The sequence below is a fragment of the Penicillium cosmopolitanum genome, assembly GCF_028827165.1.
Source record: "Penicillium cosmopolitanum strain IBT 29677 chromosome Unknown utg000008l:1.0-4398992.0:1.0-4402845.0, whole genome shotgun sequence".
NCBI classification, from domain to species: Eukaryota; Fungi; Ascomycota; class Eurotiomycetes; order Eurotiales; family Aspergillaceae; genus Penicillium; species Penicillium cosmopolitanum.
In genome coordinates this window covers 3,367,037-3,387,318 of record NW_026622678.1, presented here as the reverse complement: position 1 = coordinate 3,387,318, position 20,282 = coordinate 3,367,037, and the positions used below count along the sequence as shown (strand labels likewise).

The 20,282-nt window shown below is 43.6% G+C and overlaps 5 protein-coding genes across 5 annotated transcripts; 2 read left to right on the top strand and 3 right to left on the bottom strand.

Moving 5' to 3' along the window:
* Nucleotides 1-1,365: 1,365 nt before the first annotated feature.
* On the bottom strand, nucleotides 1,366-1,773 carry N7509_007854 (uncharacterized protein; the record flags this gene model as incomplete). Its single annotated transcript, XM_056632491.1, has 1 exon — nucleotides 1,366-1,773. One exon carries the CDS (start codon nucleotides 1,771-1,773, stop codon nucleotides 1,366-1,368), a length of 408 nt encoding a protein of 135 aa, XP_056488042.1.
* A 3,286-nt stretch (nucleotides 1,774-5,059) lies between these two features.
* N7509_007853 (sulfite oxidase) lies at nucleotides 5,060-6,854 on the bottom strand (the record flags this gene model as incomplete). The annotated part of the gene is made up of 2 exons (XM_056632490.1): nucleotides 5,060-6,533; nucleotides 6,604-6,854. The coding sequence occupies 2 exons, from the start codon at nucleotides 6,852-6,854 to the stop codon at nucleotides 5,060-5,062; spliced, it is 1,725 nt and encodes a 574-aa protein (XP_056488041.1).
* Nucleotides 6,855-12,028: 5,174 nt separating this feature from the next.
* On the top strand, nucleotides 12,029-13,489 carry N7509_007852 (uncharacterized protein; the record flags this gene model as incomplete). The annotated part of the gene is made up of 1 exon (XM_056632489.1): nucleotides 12,029-13,489. The coding sequence occupies one exon, from the start codon at nucleotides 12,029-12,031 to the stop codon at nucleotides 13,487-13,489; it is 1,461 nt and encodes a 486-aa protein (XP_056488040.1).
* A 1,067-nt stretch (nucleotides 13,490-14,556) lies between these two features.
* N7509_007851 (catalase) lies at nucleotides 14,557-16,618 on the bottom strand (the record flags this gene model as incomplete). Its single annotated transcript, XM_056632488.1, has 11 exons — nucleotides 14,557-14,630; nucleotides 14,682-15,110; nucleotides 15,179-15,263; nucleotides 15,323-15,610; nucleotides 15,661-15,784; nucleotides 15,833-15,840; nucleotides 15,894-15,986; nucleotides 16,037-16,247; nucleotides 16,307-16,330; nucleotides 16,386-16,515; nucleotides 16,585-16,618. The coding sequence occupies 11 exons, from the start codon at nucleotides 16,616-16,618 to the stop codon at nucleotides 14,557-14,559; spliced, it is 1,500 nt and encodes a 499-aa protein (XP_056488039.1).
* Nucleotides 16,619-18,995: 2,377 nt separating this feature from the next.
* On the top strand, nucleotides 18,996-19,284 carry N7509_007850 (uncharacterized protein; the record flags this gene model as incomplete). The annotated part of the gene is made up of 2 exons (XM_056632487.1): nucleotides 18,996-19,011; nucleotides 19,064-19,284. 2 exons carry the CDS (start codon nucleotides 18,996-18,998, stop codon nucleotides 19,282-19,284), a joined length of 237 nt encoding a protein of 78 aa, XP_056488038.1.
* Between the last annotated feature and the right edge of the window lie 998 nt (nucleotides 19,285-20,282).

Genomic DNA, 20,282 nt, shown 5'->3' with positions numbered 1-20,282 from the left:
ATAATTCTGACTTCTAAGTCTGAGCTCTAGAGGAAGTACTCAAGAAAGAAGCCCTAAGTACTAAAGAACGGGTGATTTACCTTCAAAATATTCGTAAAGAGGCCTCAAGAAAGCTTCGAATCGTACAAGGAACACAACAGAAGTCGTACAACAAAAATCACAAACCGAAAGACTTTGAGGTCGGAACTCTCGTATCCCTTTCGACAAGGAATATCTACTTCAAAGCCAAAGAGAAGAAGTTATCTCCCCGACGAATTAGACCCTTCTGTATCCTTACAAAGATTGGCGCACAGGCGTATCGCATTGCATTACCAGAGAAGTACTTAAGATTATACAACGTTTTCTCTGTCTCCCTCCTCGAGCTATAGAACAGCCGAAACAAAGACAATTTGCAGATGCTAATACCTGAACTTAAAGACGAAGAGGAATAGGAGGTTGAAGAGATTTAAGATAAAAGAACCTTTAATAGAACCTTACACTATTACGTTAAATAGACCGGCTAGCCATCAGAATATAACTAATAGGAACCTGTAGATTACTTAAAGAACGTATAAGGTATGATAAATTCATTCAGAAGAAAGAAAACAAAGAAAACTGTATTATAAAGACAACGAAACCCCTAGGATACTACTAGGAAACACTACCGATTCGACAACGATCACCTCACACATTACGCCAGTTACGAAAAGAAAGACAACAAAGGAAAGGCCTATAGGCCTAAGATCGATACCGAACGAGGCCGTTCGAACCTCGGAAGAGGGAGAGATAAACCTAGAAGCTCACTAAGGCAAACCATACATATCCGCCAGAGCTCGAATATTAGCAGCAGTTTAGACTACAGCCGGAGTCAAAGCAGCTCCTCCACCTAGAGCGATATCTTACAGATAACCAGCCACAACCCCCCAGAAGAAAGATCGAATACTGCTCTGCCAGAGGCTAAAACCCGTATCGCTGATCTGCAAGCACAGAAGATTATCAGGATAGCGAGAGGGCAGAGCAGAAGGCAAACCGGCTTTAGCATTCAACTCCTTCCGTCGCCTATCCACAAACTTAACATAACTCAACAAGGCCTGGTCTGTGTTTTTAGTATCAAAATAGAGCTTGTGCTCAGAGAGATAAACAGAGATCATCTTACGGTAGGAGACCAGAAGGTAATATAATCCTAATACGGCTGCAGCCGTACTTGCAACACCCTAGGCAGGAACAGCAGCCCCAGGAACAGAAGTAGCAGTACCGCCAGCTTTGACCTCACGCACCCAGTCAAAGATAAGTCGGAGCTGGTACGAATTACTATAGATTCTACAGGGTACCTAAGCAGAGTTAGTATCGAATCGAATTCGAATCGAATCAGAAGAGGCACTATACCTAGAAGCAGGACTTACCGTTACCCTTGCACAGAGCACAGGAAACAGAATTAGTACAATCCCAGTTGCACTGAATTTCAGGAATCTTATCCACAGGAGGACGAAGAGCTACCTCCGCCACACACTTCACACAAGCAGCAAAGAAAGGACGTACGAAGTAAGCACAAAGAGGACGCAAGTTATCACCGGACCTATCATCTCCTGGCGGTCCATCATCACTATTACCTCCATCTCCTCCATCGCCCCTATCGCCTCCATCTCCTCCAGCAGAAACAGGAGCAGGAGCAGCACAACCCTTACCTTTCGTACGATCTCCACCTCGACGAGCAGTACCCCTAGTGCCTCTAGAAGGACCTACAACCGTGATCGGAGCGCCGGCGGTACTAGCGGCAGCAGTAGTAGCCGACATAACGAAAGGATAACGAATCGAGGACGAGAAGGAACAGATTAAGATTAAAGAAAATAAAGATAAGAGAAAAGTAAGGATTGAGAGAGTGCAGGAGGAAGCTTTTATCATAGAGGCAACAAAGAGAGTATATTGCTTTGTTTATATCTACGTACAAACGCACCGAATTAGGGTATGCCTGAGAGCCTTTGATCGAGGTGACGCTATCAAGTTTGGTCCGTTTGATCTAATTCTTACCTTTGTTGATACCCGGGTCGGTTATCACTCAGAGGGGAGGATGAATTATCACGGGATTCCGAGTATACAACACCTCAGACACTCGACGCCGATCCGAAGCTAAATCCCCTTTGAGTCACCTGCATATCGAGGCCCACCCGAACCCTAATGTATTTAAGATCCCACAAGTATTTAGGATTCTTGATCTCTTCAAGAATCAGTCTGTATATCAACTGTCCAATCTGATCTCTACTATCCGATATCCTTGCCTAGTCACAGGTCTCTAGCCTGACAACTTAGTAACCATTACATAATAAGTATCGGAACTATACTATAGCTAAGGCTAATAGAAGCTTGGAGGCCTCCCGGGGGATTATAGGATCTATATAGGGGATCTCTCTATTAGGTATGCACAGAGTATACTAAGCGGTGGTTATCCTCTAATTACTATACAGCCTGTTAGTATAGTACTGCCCTGCTATAGGGATAATACCGGTAAAGCCTAGGAACTGGGTAATTAAGACCCTAGAACGTATCTAGAAGCGGGCTATAGTGATTATTAGCGGGGCCTTTCGTAGGGTAAGCCGTAAGGTGCTTAATGTAGAACTTTTCCTATAACCTATCTATCTACAGATATAGTAATTAATTAAGAAAACAGCTATTCGAATCCTTACAGGGCCAGCCTAGGCTCGCCTAGCTATACTTCTATAACAACGAATACTAAAAAAGCAACGAAAGCTAGGGGGCTAGTGCCCCCTAGAAGCCCTCTGCTAGAAGAAAAACCAGGTTTTAAATACCCTTACTCTGTCCTCAGGGGTATAGGAGAGCTGAAAAGCCTATATCTTAGTACTATAGGAGCTATAGATTCTTTGTATTATTAAAGATACAGAGGTAGCTAAGGCCTTATATAACAGAATTCAGAATAAAATACTTAATTAGTAAATTAAAAAGATAATAGAACTATACTTACAGCTTCGGCTAATTAAGGATTAATGCCTAATAATCCCCTTTTTTACAGATAGGAATGGGTATCAAGGTTTAGTAGGTACGGCAGCAGCTACTCTAGAAGCAGGTATCTACCTATAAATCTATCTTAGAATAATAGAGGATTCGACGGTCTATATAGCCAAACTTAATATTATTAAGATAGCGTTTGCTTACTTCCTTTAATAGAAGAGCTAAAGTACAGAGTTAAGGTAGAGTTCTCGCCAGTTAGGATAAAGTTCTTGCTAGTTAGGACAAAGTATTTGCCAGAGTATAGGTTTAGAGCTAAGTTAAGCCTAGGGACTGTATCCGATTAAGATAGTTATCTTCTCTGATAGCCAGACAGCTATCTAGGCTATTTTAAATCTAAATTAATCCTCCGGCTAATATATAATAGACCTAATATATCAATATATATAAGCCCTCTAATCGCTTATACCTACGTCCAGCTTAATTCCCGCTGAGGTCCGATAGATCCCTATATACGTAGGTATATCTAGCAACAAAACTGCAGACGTTGAGGCTAAGTTTGTAGCAGAGAACCTAGGTAGGGCGGATTATCGTAGTGCTAAGATCTGATTAGCCTTATTAGTACAATACTAGGTACGGCAGCGAATAAACGGGAGATAGATAAAGAAGTAGGCAGTAAGTAAGATAGTAGTTCGCTATCACTAACTAGTAGAAATACTATATAAGAAGGTTCTGTAGCTATACAAAGGGCTACCGAAGCTATATACCTTAATTATTATTCAGATACAGACGAAGCACATTAGCTTAAACTACTTCCTATTTAAGTATATTAATTAACGTAGATAGAAAGATCAGTTTAACGCCGGTCGGTATTATTACAAGGAGGGAAGCCAGATACCCTAGTATATCCTTCTCTAATATCCGTTATATACTAGCCTCTGTATAACGCTGATACAGAAGCTCCGGTACAAAATAGAGCTAGGGAATACAACCGATTATAATATAATTATATCGGACTTACAGGCTATCTGCTACATAGCTAAATTCATACACCAAACAGGACTCCTCTATTAATTCTGTTATATAGATAGGGAGGAAGTCAAAGCCAATATAGAAGCGCTGGAAGAGACCACCGGCGGACACTAGGAGGCGAAGACACTAGGTACACAGATTAGACGATGGTCAACGGCTACGAAAGATCGGCAATCGAGGAATTATATTAAATAAAGGAACAGCAACGGAAGGAACCAGGACGTAACTGAGGTTGCGACTAATAGGGCAGGGATAGGGAGAACGAACCTGCAGAAGTAGTAGTGGCCGCAGGGGGCGCTGTAGGCTGGCAGTAGCCGATTACATTCATTGTAGGAGTTTCGTTAAAGTTTAGTGGGAGTTATTACTTGTTTTTCTATGGCAATACGCTGTATCTCCTTTGTCTTTTGTTACTATGGCGTGGCGTTAGGGTGGTTCTGGTTCCCGATGGAGGGAACGCCTACATAGCTATTACGTTCGAATGTGTGGCTGAATTAGGTTATAGAATCTTGAATTGAATTGAATTGAATTGAATCTCCGTAATTCCAGAGATTTTGAGACAAAATCACTTAAATTTCTCCAAGAAAAAGACAGCCTATTACTTTTACCGATTTCATCCTCTGAGCAAATTTTTAGATAGAAAGAATTCGTTGTTGTTAAGATAATTCATTTTTTATTTAGTATGGTATCCCTATATTTTTGGCACTGCCCGACCCACATAGCTGTCCGAGTCGCTAGTGAAAGACGTTAGTTGCTGTATACTGTATATCGCTTCGGTGAGGGGATAGTGTAAATAATATCTACTGCTGTTACTCTCTAATTAAATTATCAATCAAAATGGCTATTTAACATTTTAATAAGAGTAAAAATATTTTGGGCATGAACAAAGACCTCGAATCAGTACAGATGTTTTCAATGACCACATTTATAACTAACTGTCCGACTTGATGTACCCCAAAACAAGACCTCGCAGAAGAAGTATGTAGTTGTCCAGAGATCAATTCTTTTCATGAATAGAGATTTTCAGTAAATTTGGCGTTTAGGATACCTTTGAGCAAGGCCTATCGGGTTCGAAAAGAGGAAGTCAATATTATTCGTCGACATCGCGAGGGTGGGATTCCTGGTACTTTGCAATCTCCCGGTCGGTGATGCCTGGTACAGCATCGTACCTGGTTAGAGGAACCAGTGGAATGTCGTGCTCTTTGAACTGCGCCAACTTTTGTTGGGTGAGCTTGTGGGTTTTGTTGACGCTGTAGATCTTGATGCGGTGTGCTGAGGATGTGACATGTAGGCCCCAGTTCCAGGCTGCTCGCACATTAAGTGGTTGGGTATTCAAAGAATTATCCCAACATCGGCACACGATCTCGATCCAACCTTCTACATCACAAGGGAGATCGATTTCCCATGACCTCCAAGTCCATTTTCCCTTCTTCGATAGATTCTCCTCTGGGACAGCGTACCAATTGAAACCCCCATCGGCTGATAATTCCACACGCTCAGGCCACCTGCCACCACCAGAGTAAGCCCAGCCCTTGCAACGGATCTTACCACTGTGCATAATCACTTGATTTTGCCATGGAGACATAATAGCAGAGCTTACAGGCATCTCCTGGATCTGGATTCCATCCATGGGGCGTTGGTTATACTTCCCCATCTGTTGGTTGAAGTACAGATACTCCCTGCTTTGAACAGGTGCCAGGGATGGACTCTTAATGGCCTTGATTCGATACAGCCATTTCACACTGCGAGCTCCAATATACCCCATCACGATCACTCGTAATGGAAATCCATGGATCTTAGGAAGTGGTTCACCATTCATTTCCCAAGCAAGAATGACCTCATTGCTCTTGACTTTGGACCATGGGACACTCACAACGTAGTTTCCAACACTAAGGTCTTTCACATATGTGTCAACACCATAGAATTCAAGGTGCTTGGCGTTGCTGATCAGCCCTCCACAATCTTTGATCAGCTTTTTGAGGCTTATGCCTTTGTATCTCGCAGTGCCTATGGCACCCTCGGCCCACGGTGCCTGGGGAACTTCGTCGCCTTGACCAGCGTACAAAGATATCTGCTCGATCCGACGAGTCCCTGAGCATTGCATAGTAATTGTCTTCTCCATCTGTGGAAAAATTGACTCGTCCATCAAATCTTTCATAGTATATGTTTTGGGAGACTTGACAAGACCATCGAGTTGTAACTCGAACTTTTTCTCCTCAATAAGCGGGATACCACCGTGGTTACGCACAAAGTGGAGTGAATTTGGAGTAATAGCTTTGTCTGTAACCAATCGTTTGGGTGGCTCTCCATTGTACGGGAATTGCAGCAGATGCAGCATTTCAGGATGTTTCTCTTTCAAAACCGTCTTCCAGGAATCATCAGGGACTCTAGTTAGCTCTCCCCCTAGTGCGGTATGCCATGACTTGAAATCATCGCCGGGTAACACAGGGTTGGTAGGAGGTATAGGTCCCCATTGAAAATCGGGACAAGGGGCAAAAGTTTGCGATGTCAAAACTTCGTGTGCTTTGGCTTTCTTTTCGGGATGAATCTCCCACTCAACGTAGCTGGACAGTCCCGTCATTGATTAGTCGAGTTACATTGAATCATACATTGTCATCTCATGGAAGACTGTACCCTGTCCAGCCCGGCTTTTCACGGGCAAAAAGTTTACTTCGGTCACCAATAGCGCGAATGGCCTTTTCATTTTTTGTGACCTGTTGTTCCGCGGGTGGAGCAATGAAGGAAACTGATTTTCCACTTTGATCAATGATGGGAAGTTTGTAGGCAGCAAGGCCTTGCTCAACCTTCCACTCATCAGGACGGTTATTGATCGGTTTTGTATACTTGGTTCGGGTTTCCATAGTGGAACGATGTGGGGTGGACATGTGGAATCAAAAATAAATGGGCACTTCTTGACAGATGATTTCCAGTCGAGTGGTCTGAGCCAGAATTTATACCTGGCAGACTATAGGTCTTACAGACCGACATTTCACCCCTTTCTTGTGATTTATGCTTGGGTCGAGTCTAAACTGTTTCTGGTGATTGCCATACATGGGCCTCATTCAATCCTTGCCTTGAGCGTCAAAATCAAGGTTTGTGTACAGCGTCATGCGGCGGATAATGTGTTTTATGTCACAGGAGCGAAAAATACTTTGAATAAATGACTGGTGAATGGACGATAAATTACTCTCTTCTTTCAATGCCGACTCGATTCGGGTTAGCAGCATGGAAAGGTTTATAGAAGACGCCGATCGGGCAATTGACATCATGACTTCTGAAGCGTACCCGGTAACCTTACGACAGATACAACACGCCGCCAATCGCATTAATGACCATATAATGATAGGCCTTCTTGCAACTTGTTTTAATTGGTATTAGTAGTTATTTCGTGATAGCCAATTGTTTGGGATGCGGTCCACATCGTAACACTACCAAGGTTGCAAGGCTTTCAGTTAGACGGTCGCGTAAATACCGCCCTCTTTTTACCAATCTGTCTTTGATCTATTTAGAATACAATAGAAGGTCTATATTCTGTTTATTATTTTTGCAATCGTTGAATTCCCTTTGTGATTGGCGTGCATAGCATCTGGTGGAGCATCTAGTTGAGCATCCACCCGAATAGTCATAGAGCGTGTGTCTGCTCACACAAGACGCCTCATATATTGCATCATTGGAGAATACCGACATTAATCACATTCTCGTCACGAAAGCAGAAAAGCATGAAGAAATTTTTGGCAGAAGTCATCTCATGAGTAGAGTGGGTAAACATGTCGGACTAGTGTAGCGTGAATTGACACATTCCTTAAGCTAGTTATTGTAATGAAGACTGTTCGCCTTGTCTGGACCCCTCGATTTAGACTAAAGTACAGGAAGTAGTCAACGATGAGCAAAGTGTGGAGGGACCTATGCGTACATACCCCTTACCGAATCGTCTGCATCTGCGTTATTGGGCATGACCGCTCAATCCCTAACTGATTTTCTGTAGTCATGGCTCAGCACAACACCCATTCCTGTCTCTTCAGTTCTGATTTGGCACTTTGGAACACTTTTCGTGGTTCGACGCTAAGCAATGCATGTCTCAGCCACTGAATGGTAGTATGGCCGAGGTCAGACTAAGCGTAATCTAAACAACCAATTACCTTTCCTGTATTATGAAAGCCTAGATTGACGAAGTCTGGTTGTTTTGGGCCCTGAGGGCTCTCGTATTTCAGGCCTCCCTACTTTCATGAAGAGCTAATTCCCTTGCTTGGAGGATCGCCCCATTTTTACTCACCTTCTCGCCCATGCATACCTGCGATCAAAAATCCATTATTGACAGTCGCAATTCCATCCGTCATATAACCCAATATATCTTATTCTTTAGCGCTTCATTTAGTCCAGATGGTGTCAAATTGCCATCTAAATGGTTCCAATTTTCCGAGACTAGTATCGAATTAGGGATGCAGATCGTAAGTTCCTCATGAATTGTCCCCAGCTTTCTCTGTAGCATATCGTCGTGCTGAAGTCATATAATGTGGGATATGACGACTGCTCTCTAGAATATCCCTTGCACTCCCAAAATGTATAAATATATTTCGAGGCCAGGGCCACAGCACATCATAGAATAATCTGTCTTCAGGTTTCATTCAATTATAATGCTCCAAAGCTACGAATTACCACTGATTCGGACTTCCATTGCTCATCCAACTACATTGTTAACCAAGGACATCAATGGTCACAGACACCTAGCAGCCCACCGAGCACAAGGAGGGTGTCTTCGAGTGGACTTTTTATTCCCACCATACGCGTGGGTACGAGCGCCAGGATCCCATAGATAGGCTGCAGGGCGGCGAGGGTGGCATAAATCTCGGTCTGAAGAAGGATGAGGCCGGCTTCAAGCAATAGCTCAAGCGCTACAGGGGCTTGATGTGATTTTTCTCTACAGTAACTGGGGCGGTGGCTTTTTCTTCTTTTTTTTTGCTTCTCTTTTTTGTTTTCTATCTTTTTGACGATGATATGCGTCTACTGATAAAAGGTAAACAGGGGACTACTTGGGACTTATATTGTCATCTATCAATAACTAATTCTTGTTGCTGCGTCCCAGGAATCTCAAAGGATTGAGATGACACGTTTCGAAGTCCTCGCGTGCTTTCAAAGTCAGTGTTGGAATTAGCGTTTAGACCGCGTCCAGTTAAGGTCATTATCCTGTGGCCTCGGCAGGACGGCGAGGTATAGAATGACCACACGACTTCGGATGAACTATTATCGTATGCAATTGTGAACTATCTCGAGAATTGAAATTTCTTGCACCCACGAGAGGCACTCGAGGAGATTCCTTCTGTTGAAATATCCGATGGAGTCATCGTCGAAGACCAATAAATCAAAGTGAACGCATCACGCTACAGCTTTGAAATTCTGTCGGGTGGCCATGGAGGATGCGCACCGGTATAGGCGGTGTGTTGTGCCAATTATCCTGTAAGCCACTCAGGTAACTTGATTCGATCCTTTCTCTCAAGAAAAAAAAATTTGACGCCACCTAGAGGTCTGATGAAAGGGATATCTGCATCATGCGTTGGCGCTGTGCTCAGACCTCGCCCGAGGCCAACCGAAATAATTGCCGCTTCGCCTAGTAAGTTCTTTTTCCTAGGACATGATGGTGTGCATCATGGCCCAGCAAAATTCAAAAGCTGGCAGCGTGTCTCCGTCTATTCTCTTCGAATGTTCGCATTCAACGCCCTTTCCGAGTCGTGGAGGGAGGGCGACGATGCTTACAGACATCAAGTGGAGCACCTCCCGTGCGTCCTGTTCATAAAGACAATCTAGCAGTCACATGATCTGACCAAGTTCTGCATCACAGCCCCCGCGATCGTCTAATGGATGGACGGCCAAGCCGTTATCAGACTTTCTCACAGATCGATTTCATCGCCAGCATGATTACCTCCGGATCAGCGTCACAGAAAGGTGCAACCTGCGATGTTTGTACTGTATGCCCGAGGAAAGTATCGAACTGTCACCACCGCCCCAGCTGTTAAGCACGCCAGAAATACTGTACCCTTTCATCACTCTTTGTCTCTCAGGGCGTCAAAAAGATCCGCCTGATTGGTGGGGGGAGCCAACAGTCCGGAGGGGCATTGTACCGTTGATGCAAGGAATTAGCCAGCTCCGGCAAGACAGGCTCCGCGAACTTTGTTTAACCACAAATGTTGTCTTACTATACCGGAAGCTAGACTAGATGGTAGAAGCAGGCCTGACGGGTATAAATCTGAGCTTGGATACCCTAGATTCATTCCGCTTCCAGATCATAACCCACCAGAGCGGGCTCGAGGCTGTGATGAAGAGTATCGATCGCATACTAGAAATGAACCGAGCCAGCGCTAGAATCAAGCTCAAGGTAAACTGCGTCATAATGCGCGGATTGAACGATCATAAGATCATCCCCTTTGTCAAGATGGGTCGTGAGCTGCCCCTCGAGGTCCGCTTTAACAAATACATACCATTTGTTCGGAATAAGTTGAACAGGGTGAAGATGTTCTCGTACCAAGAGATGCTAGCAGTTATTAGACGAGAATATCCGGGATTAATAAAGATCGCTGATCATAAAAATGATACTAGCAAGACATACAAAGTCCCAGAATTTGAAGGCCGCATAGGCTTTATTACGAGCATGATGCACAATTTCTGCGGCACCTACAATCGACTCTGCATCACCGGTGACGGCAACTTAAAAGGTTTGTCTTTTCGGCACCGCGGAGATATCGCTACGGGATATCATCCGCAAGGAGAATTACGGGCTACCCATCGATAGCGAGGCCTTGAAAAACCTTAGCATTCGAGAGAGTATGAAAACCTCGTCTCGCCTTAATGGCAATAGGGAGCCCATCCGTGCAAGAGAGGGCGAGATTTTAAATATCATCGGTATAGCCGTGAAGCGCAAAAAAGCGAAACACGCCTGCATGGATGAACTGAAGAATATGAAGAACCGCCCCATTATTCTTATTGGTGGGTAGACATGGAATTTCGTGTTATGAGAGAAAAGATTTACGTCCTCTCTATTTTTCATCAATCTGCGTAGAAAATACCAAGTTCAATTCGCGAGATCATGTGTTCTAGACTTGATCAAACCCTGTTTCAAACGCATGGAGTGGTGGTGTTCTACGATACCTGCGCTGATTGCATAGTACAATGCTTGTAAAGATATTCTATCAGAGCTATTTTTCCTGTCTTCGGCCAGCCGGTCCCATATCAATGAGGATGGATGATCTATGGAGGCCAGAGATGCATCATTCCTTATTTCCAACCTTGAGCCACATGCCAGTTCATCACCCTTCCTGCAACATGAATAAGAAGTAAACCAAATGATTGTAAGGTGTCTATACCAAGCACTCACGTAGGACCTTTGAGCCAGTTACGGCAGAACTATTGAACAAATCACGTCTCGGGTAAGAAACAGTATGCCCCGACGCAAGACATCCAAGTTAAGAGGAGCAGATAGTGGCGGCACTGGCGGGAGATACCCAATTACCACTCGAAAAAAATGGCTTGTACGGATCAAATATACCTAAATACTACCTTACACCAGTGATTTTAACTTCGGGAGACCCGAGCGAGAGCGGGGTAAATTTCTCCGATCCCAGCATATTATTGGGTTGTGCATATTTCATCTTGTGTCGAGCAAAGGACTGGGTCCAGGGAAATTCCATTCTTGGATCGTGGATTGATTGAGAAACCCCATGTATCTAGCTTGCTTCAGAAATCCCTTTTTGTTTCTACCCACACTAAAATCTCTACCTCTTAAATGGATGGTGATACCATGTCTTTACGAACTATGTCATAAGCAAAACGTGATAGGATAGCCTCCTCGAATAGAAACAGAGTGTGTCGACCAGAACCTTGACGTCCAAAGCGAAGTCTCCGCCATCATCCGACTAGTGGTGAAATTGACTTTTCGCTGCATCAAACGGTGGGTGTTAGCATCCCCCGCACGAGGCCAGCGATTCATAAAGTTGGGACACCCTGGGTAGTAGCATGAAGTGTACTATACGCCTTGATCAGTAGCCAGCGAGGGCGAATGCTGTCTACCATGTCTCCGCTCATGACACTAACTATTGTGGCATTCCTGCTCCTTGCAGACCTGAACAACGCAGAACGGGTCCTGGGAGCGTACGTCTTCCAGCGCCATGGAGACCGGACCGCAAAAGCCTGGCCACCGACCAAGTTGACCGGTCTCAGGTACAGTCAGGAGTATATGACTGGGACCTTTTTTCACGACCGCTATATCTCGGCAAATTCCTCTTACCAGATTGATGGGATCAGTACCGACATCGTCAACTTGGCCCAGGTCACTGCGAGCGCGCCGCAAGATAATGTGATCGATAACTCCGGAGAGGGATTCCTACAAGGTCTTTACCCTCCCATCGGTTCAATTTCCATGGAGACACTGCGCAATGGATCGATAATCGAGGTTCCGTTGAATGGCTACCAGCTAATCCCGTTGTCAGACGTGCAATCTGGCAGCGGGAGTGAGGACAACACGTGGTTGCAGAGCACTTCCTCCTGTAGCAAGGCCCAAGTGAGCAGCAGTGACTATTCCAACTCGAAATCCTACGAAAGCCTGCTCTTAACCACGCGTGGGCTCTACCAGTCTCTCGAGCCGTTGGTGAATGAGACATTCAGTCCCAGTGAGCTGAGCTACAAGAATGCATATACTATATGGGATTTACTCCACGTGGCTCTGATACACAACTCCACCGCAAATTTCCCTTCATCAACCATTCTCACCGATTCGGTCATGCAAGAGCTGCTTGTTCTCGCGAATCAGCACGAGTTCAACCTAGCATACAATACTTCTGACCCCATCCGTGCTATTGCAGGTATGACACTGGCAGGCGAAGTTCTGACAGCTCTGAACGAAACAATTACATCTGGCGGTAAATCCAAGCTGAATATCCAGTTTGGTGCGTACGCCTCTTTCCTGTCATACTTCGGTCTGGCTGAGCTCTCAAATGTCAATGTCAATTTTACCGGCATTCCTGACTATGCTTCATCCATGGCGTGGGAGCTTGTGACAGATGACGAAGGGACCGAGATTCCCGCCACTTCAGACATTAGAGTGCGTTTTGTGTTCCACAATGGAACTGGCATCGAGGGCTCGACACAGCTGCAAGCTTATGCACTCTTTGGCCAATCGACGGTGGAGCTCCCGTGGGCGCAATTTGTGGACGGGACAAAGAAGATTGCCATTCAATCACAGGAGGAATGGTGCAAAGCGTGTGGAAATAGCACTGGAATCTGCGCCTCGAGCTCTGGTGCCGGTGATATTTCGCCGTCTAATTCCTCAGCTGGTTGTCCCTCGGGCGGAGGAATGAGCTTGGGAGTGGCGGGTGTCATTGGGGCACTGGTAGCTCTAGGTGTTCTTGTTGGGCTACTAATCTTGAGCATGATGGTCTTTGGCCTGCGATTTGGACCCAAGAGCGCGCTCGCTGGTATCCATCGAGGATCGGACGTTTCTACAGCTTCCGTGATGAAGACGACTGTGGTGTAGAAAGTTCCAATCGAAGGAAAAGGTCACATTTATGATGGACATTACTTTCGGGGCATTTATTTACGCGCAACGTCTTGTCTATTACCAGCCTCATTGTCAGATTCGCAGTTACAGTTCTCTTGAGGAAAATACGTATTTTGATACATGAATGTTTATCATTAATATCTGGCAATCACTCGAGACGAGCCTTTCGCCAGTAGGCTCTGTAATGCTTTGCCAAAATGAGAACATAAATCATTAGAATTTTTGAGCTGTTGGAGGTTAACGATACCCCGCTGTCATTGGGAAACGTCAAAGTCTAGCTTACTCGAATCACTTGAGTCTCTAACATGGGAACGGCTGCCTAGATCTGTTATTTCCCACACTTTGACGCTTTGGCCTCCTGCTATCAATGAAGTTTGAACATCCATAGTAGAGCACCATGCGCCACATGCACATATAGATCAAACGCGCCAGTATCAAGTCTCATTAGAAATCATAACGAGACGGTTACGAAGTGTCCTCTACAAATACCGAAATGTTGATCACTGGACAAATTATCCCAGCGTCATTAAGAGGATATGTAGTCTTCATGGGCAGAATCATATTCTCAGTTTTCAATTGCGGTGACCAATCCAAAATTAGCTCTCATCCGTCTCCATTTATCAATTACACATACTATACAACATGTCATGATGGCGGCTATATATAAAGGAGATTGAATTTGACTTTTTTGTCGGTGGTGCTACTACACTTCCTCACATTACATTCCGCTGTCCGAAAGTCATGCTTGATAATCTGAGTAGGGCGTTACACGGGTTAGAAAACAAAGTTTCACCAGTTGCTCAACATATTGACTTTTTTCCCGGGGCAAAATGGGGCAACGTTAGAAAGAAGTATTCCGTAGGAGTATTTGATACACTACGTTACAAAACCAATATGTATCTGGGCACCCAAGGACACCGTGCTGCTAGGAATTACTGGGACAAAATTGCATTGAACTGATGAAAATCGTTTTTCCTATTTGCCAAGAGTTCAATTTTGGTTAAATATACAATTAAACAATGATAAAGTTTTCGAGGAACTTCTCATTTTTTGATAAAAGCCTCAGTCGTGCGCTTGACTCTAGTTCCAAGGTCCAGGCTGACTCGACCAAACAAATCTATTGAAGGGTCAGTGTCTATTATGCACTACTTAAAGGGTGAGAACAGACCATATACTTCATCTCGTAACTTGGGTGATTTGACCTCTTTAACACTCTGGGCGATGTTCTCGATAGTTCGCTCCTGGTGTCCAGGTTCACGGCCAATGACTTCCCACAAAGCAGCAGGCTGAACAAAATCATCTTTCTTCATGTGACTGGTGTAGGTGGTGACCTCACCAACCCACTTCTCATGCTCAGTGTGTAAGCTCAGCGAGTTTTGACTTACTCCCTTGACTTCGGGATAGAACCTTGTTGGCTGAAGAGAAGAATTCACATAATTTGGATCACCACCATAGTTTCCATCGAACCTCATTTTACCATCTCTCTCAAATGGGCAATAAACAGGTGCCTTGGCTGCGTTGGTTGGAAGTTGCTGGTAGTTGACACCAAGACGGTAACGAGCCGCATCTGGATAAGCAAACAGTCGTGCTTGAAGGACTAAAGGGGATATGAGTAAGATAAGTACTTCCCTTTCTTCCCTTTCCAAACCTCAGTGGGCTACTGACCTGGATCGGCAGAAGCAGCAAACCCAGGCACCATATTAGATGGGGAGAATGCTGCCTGTTCAATATCGGCGAAATAATTACCAGGCTGTAATATAGTCAACAATTAATATATCAATATATCACAAGGAGGAATTGTTCACGAACGTTCTGGTTTAGGGTAAGCTTGCCAATATTTCTCAGCGGGAAGTCTTCATGTGGCCAAACTTTGGTCATATCAAAGATATTCCAACGATAGTTTTCAGCCTCTGAGGGATCCATAACCTGTACAAAGACATCCCAAGAAGGATAATCTTTTCTTTCAATAGCTTCAAACATGTCACGAATCATATAATCAGGGTCTTCACCAGCAATTTTAGTAGCTTCTTCTCGAGTGAAGTTCTTAACTCCTTGTCGGGTTTTAATGTGAATTTTGATATACTTGAAAGAACCATCCTAGTTCCCTATGCTTAGCTAATGTGATAGTCATATGCTGGAAGTCGAACCTTTTGAGTAAACTTATATGTGTGACCACTGTAGGAGTTCAGAAAGCGGACAGATCGGGGAGTCCCACGGTCACTGAAAAGGACCAAGAGCTGGTGGATTCCTTCAGGATTGCCCACATGGAAGCTATACTATGTAAGCAATGAAGAGGTAAATAAAGCTACCGAGACCTACTCCCAAAACTAAGGTCATGTCAGTCTTTCTATGTAACTGGAGCTGGATCACTTTAGCTTACCATATTCGCGTCGGGAAGGTGGGTCCGTGGATGTCTCTTGTGAGAGCGATTCATGGAGGGGAATTTGATAGGGTCGCGAATAAAGAAAACAGGCTGAACCTAGTATAAGTAGGAAGTTTATCGATAGATTTTAGTATTCTCACGGTGTTATTGAAAACCCAGTCAAGGTTGCCTTCATCGGTATAGAGTTTCATGCCCCATCCATGAACATCTCGAGAAGTATCAGCCGAGCCTGCTTCGGGACCAACAGTAGAGACACGGAGTAAAACAGGGGTTTTTTTGCCGACTTCGCTGAGAAAGCTGGCACAGGTCAGGTCAGAGCAATCGGCGGTGGCTTCGAATTCTCCGTATGCGCTGTGAATGGGAATTTCGATTAGGACCTGATCTACGAAGAGACCTCTTAAAAGTCTTACCCGATAGCTTTGGCATGAACAACGCTTTAAATTCCCTAGTGTCAGCCAATACACAAAATCTTTTATCTTGGCGATTTACCGCTCCGGAATCCTCTCCCGCGAGAAATGCGCCAATGTCTCGATGAGCTGGGTATCTTGGAGAAGTCCGAGGCCGCCTCCATCTCTGTTTCGCATAAGCACAGCAGTGCTACTGCTTGCAAAGGGGCATCCTTTTTGTCTTGGTAAGCTATGAAAATGAAGACAATTCAGGCAATTCTTTTATTATTTGCGTCACTCACCTTCGGCGAGGGTATAGTACTTGTCTGCGGACATGATCAGATGTGAGATGGTAAAGCTTCTGTAATAGAAAATTCATAGAACTTGGGCATTAATCGTGGGATCTTGTTTCAAATTTATAGGCATCATAACCATGCGGCTAGTTATCGTTGTTGGCGAGTTAGCTGAGTGGTTACCAGAATTACTCCATGTGTCAGATGTAATACGTCATTTACCTTTTGCATAAAAGAAGGCCCTTTAAAGCGGATAATTTGAAATCAAATTCGAACCATTGGTATTTGTTGAAAACCCAGCGGGAATGGATTTCGTTGGTATTACAGAATCCTGGTCTTGAATCCGAATGTCAGCTCAATGTCCCATGGGGGTGATGAAGCCTCCCCACATCCCCGATATGTCCAAGCAAAGCCCAAGACGGAAAGGCGTCCGTCAGATATTACCGGCATCTCTACCATGTATTGGTATCCATGAGGCTAGTGGAAAGCTGCTTATCCCACGTTAACACCACGCTCGACATAATTTGTCAGCTTTTACCTTGATGTTACAAGCCTGCCCAGGTGCATTACCGGCGAATCAAAGTGACCGGGATCAAAGGAGGCCCAGTAAACAAAATTTACAAATGGTATGTTTTAACTAAGATCATTGGACAAATACTATTTCCCAACTAAGATTTTATCTTTGATTCGCCCTTAAGTCTTGCAACCGATAGAGTCGATTGTCCAGACAGGCTCTTTTCATGGATAATTTTTTTTCCTCTTTTTTTTTCATTAAATGCCACAAGGTAAGATCCCTCACAATATTTTTCGCTCAACGTGTTTTCGCGCATTTGAGTTTCTACATTTGAGGTTTCGTTATTCCTGGCCAGTGCATTCCCAAGAAGATAAGCTTCTGTTTTCTCTAATAACTATGTATTTAACATTTGCAACGACTGCCCGGGCGCTGATTTCGTAGAATTAAAATTTGGAAAAGAGCTGTGATGTCACTGGTTAACTTTTCATACTAAAGATGACAAAATATTCTTGGAAGAAAGATAGCAATATTGGCTTTAATAGTTGCTCCGTTCAAGGAATGCTTTGCGGCGTTATAGTACCGTAGATAGGATTAAATTCTTTTGATTAAGAAGCTAACATTGGATCCTCGTTTTAGATGTCAAAGATGTCGTCGACGTCATGGTACCGAAATCTGCCCAGACTTCCAAATATAAGGAGGTGTGTACACCAACGAAAAGATGGCAAATAGTTCCGGACATCAAACTGTGGTTCAGTCTTTTTTTCACAAACCTCTTGATTTCTAAGAGCAGCAACAACCAAAGGAAAGATTGTAGACTGTCAACTTTTCGCCATGTCTGAAAGTCCGTTCGTACAGTCCAATTCTGATATACACGCAGAATCTAACGATAGCCCAGACTCCCACGAGAATCCAAATCGAAAAAAACCTGTGATCAAAAGGCTTTTAGCTCACTTTTCTCGAAGTCATCCTTCTCGTTCTCCTAAAGACAATGACTCGCATAGTAGTCCGGCCAAACCCAAGACATATGAAGACTACTTAAAAAAAGATGAAGAAAATTTGGAAGAGTACTACAAAGAGGAGCAAGAGAAAAACACGAAGGAGAATAAGAAAAGTAAAGATGAACCAAGCAACCTTGGAGAAGTAATCGACAACCAAATATGACTACTGCTGCCCGGGTTGCAATGAACAGACAATTTGACAAGCGGCTTTATATCATTTAAGTACTCGGTTAGATGCAGTTTTTAAATTTTCAAATGGAAATCAAGAGCCATCCAAGCTCAATGCAGTTCATACTCCAAGTAAAATTCTCAATCTCATCATCGTATCAGCGAGACCAAGTATCTCCCAAAGGCCAAATTACTTGACTTCAGTTGAAATCCATCTGTCCTTCTTAAAAACCCTTGCTGGGAGTAGGAATTAGGTACCTTGTACAAAATACTGCGTTTTACTTTCCAAGTATTCACAATTATCAGTGAAATATGTGCTTGAAGCGTGTACCTGCTAATGGCAGCTAACATGAAAAGATGGCAAAGCACAGATATTCTAGTTTACTATGCAAATCTCAATGACTGTCATGATATGCAGATCAATTGGTCTACCATTGGTAGAGGGGGTGGAATTTTCCATATGCTCATGAATGGTCAAATCAAAGTTCACCCAACTCAATTCAAGCCGGCGGAACCATAAACTTTGTACCAATGGAGATGATGCAATTATAAGATTTTTCTGATTTGGCTCCTCATACTCGTGATGTAATGATACTAAAGCTTGACATCATACTTTCAATACTCAGCTTTGTTCACTCAAAAATATAAATGTACTTCTCTCAAGCCCATATGCGTATCAATTATGATAATTTCGATTATCATCGGCAACTTGAAGTGAACGTTGAAAACATTGAAGCAACATGTCCCAGTCTCAACGTAAGTTGAAATTTTCGTAAACTTTTTGGTATCCTTCACTGAATAAGTACAGAAAATCAATCCAACCAACCACACCATGAAGGCATGATGGAAAGAATTTTTGAACATCACGGTCAACACCACCAACATGGTGATGACAAGAAGCAGGAACTGCCAGCAGAACCGAAACCGAATACGCCGCAGAAGGAAAGTGAGAAAGAAAAATATTTGAACTGGTATCACAAGGAAGAAGAAGAGGAGGAGGAAGGAGATACGTATGGTGGTCTGATGTAGGATCTTCAGGGTATCGAATATATTTTGGCAGTTTTGTATATGACAATACCACAATGGCTCTCCGTGCCTTTGGGCTTCGATTGAATATTTTTCTTATAGCATCGCTTATACTATTTTGTTACAATTGATGAACTGCGAGTATATACACGGGTCCTTTTCATTCTCGAGCCCTAATTTTAGTTGGCAGTGGCATCGGGTGACTTGAATTAAAAGATGGAGGGCATTTTTCTATACTTGAACATATATCTTTTTTCACCGGCTTCGAGTGTACATAAATTGGAAATGGACACATATTTTCAGTCTCTACCTACACTCTTCACTCGTATCGAAATACTACGACGAGACAGGGCCAGATTTAGAGTAAATTTACTAATTTAACTAAGTTCAAAAGGAGGTTTTAAGAAAGAATCTCTGTGTGCAAGTGATGAAATCAATTTACATACACCCTATAATACATGAATATCTAAAATAGCGAGCGTGCTGTACTATGGTAGAGGAAAGAACAAGTTTTTGACTTGTTGATATTTTCTTCAATATAAAACTAATGTAATTGTATCACATAGAAGCTAATGCCGGACCGTTGGCAGACCCACCTGTGGGAGGGCCCGGCCATTCTATTAGAGATGGAAGAAACCCATGCCAGCTTCTTAGTTCAAGTTTTCCAGCTTTAATTACCTATCGATGCAGCCCAGATCGTACAGAAAGGAACAAGAAGTGGCGAAGCCCACACACCTAGCGAGGTCACAGGCCGGATCACCACCGCCAGAGAACTCCTTCACACTGACCTCTCATTAATGTAAATTTACCATTAGACCAAAAGCAAATCTATACTCAGCCTGGTGGATGGGGTATATGATTAACTATTTTCCTGTAAACCATACTCGGATCTACCGTATATGGCAAAGCAAGTCTGTTTTGTAATTGTGGGTAAATAACGAGTCAATTAAGTGAAATTATAATTATGTTACCTTTATACAGGTCTTAAAAGACAACAACGA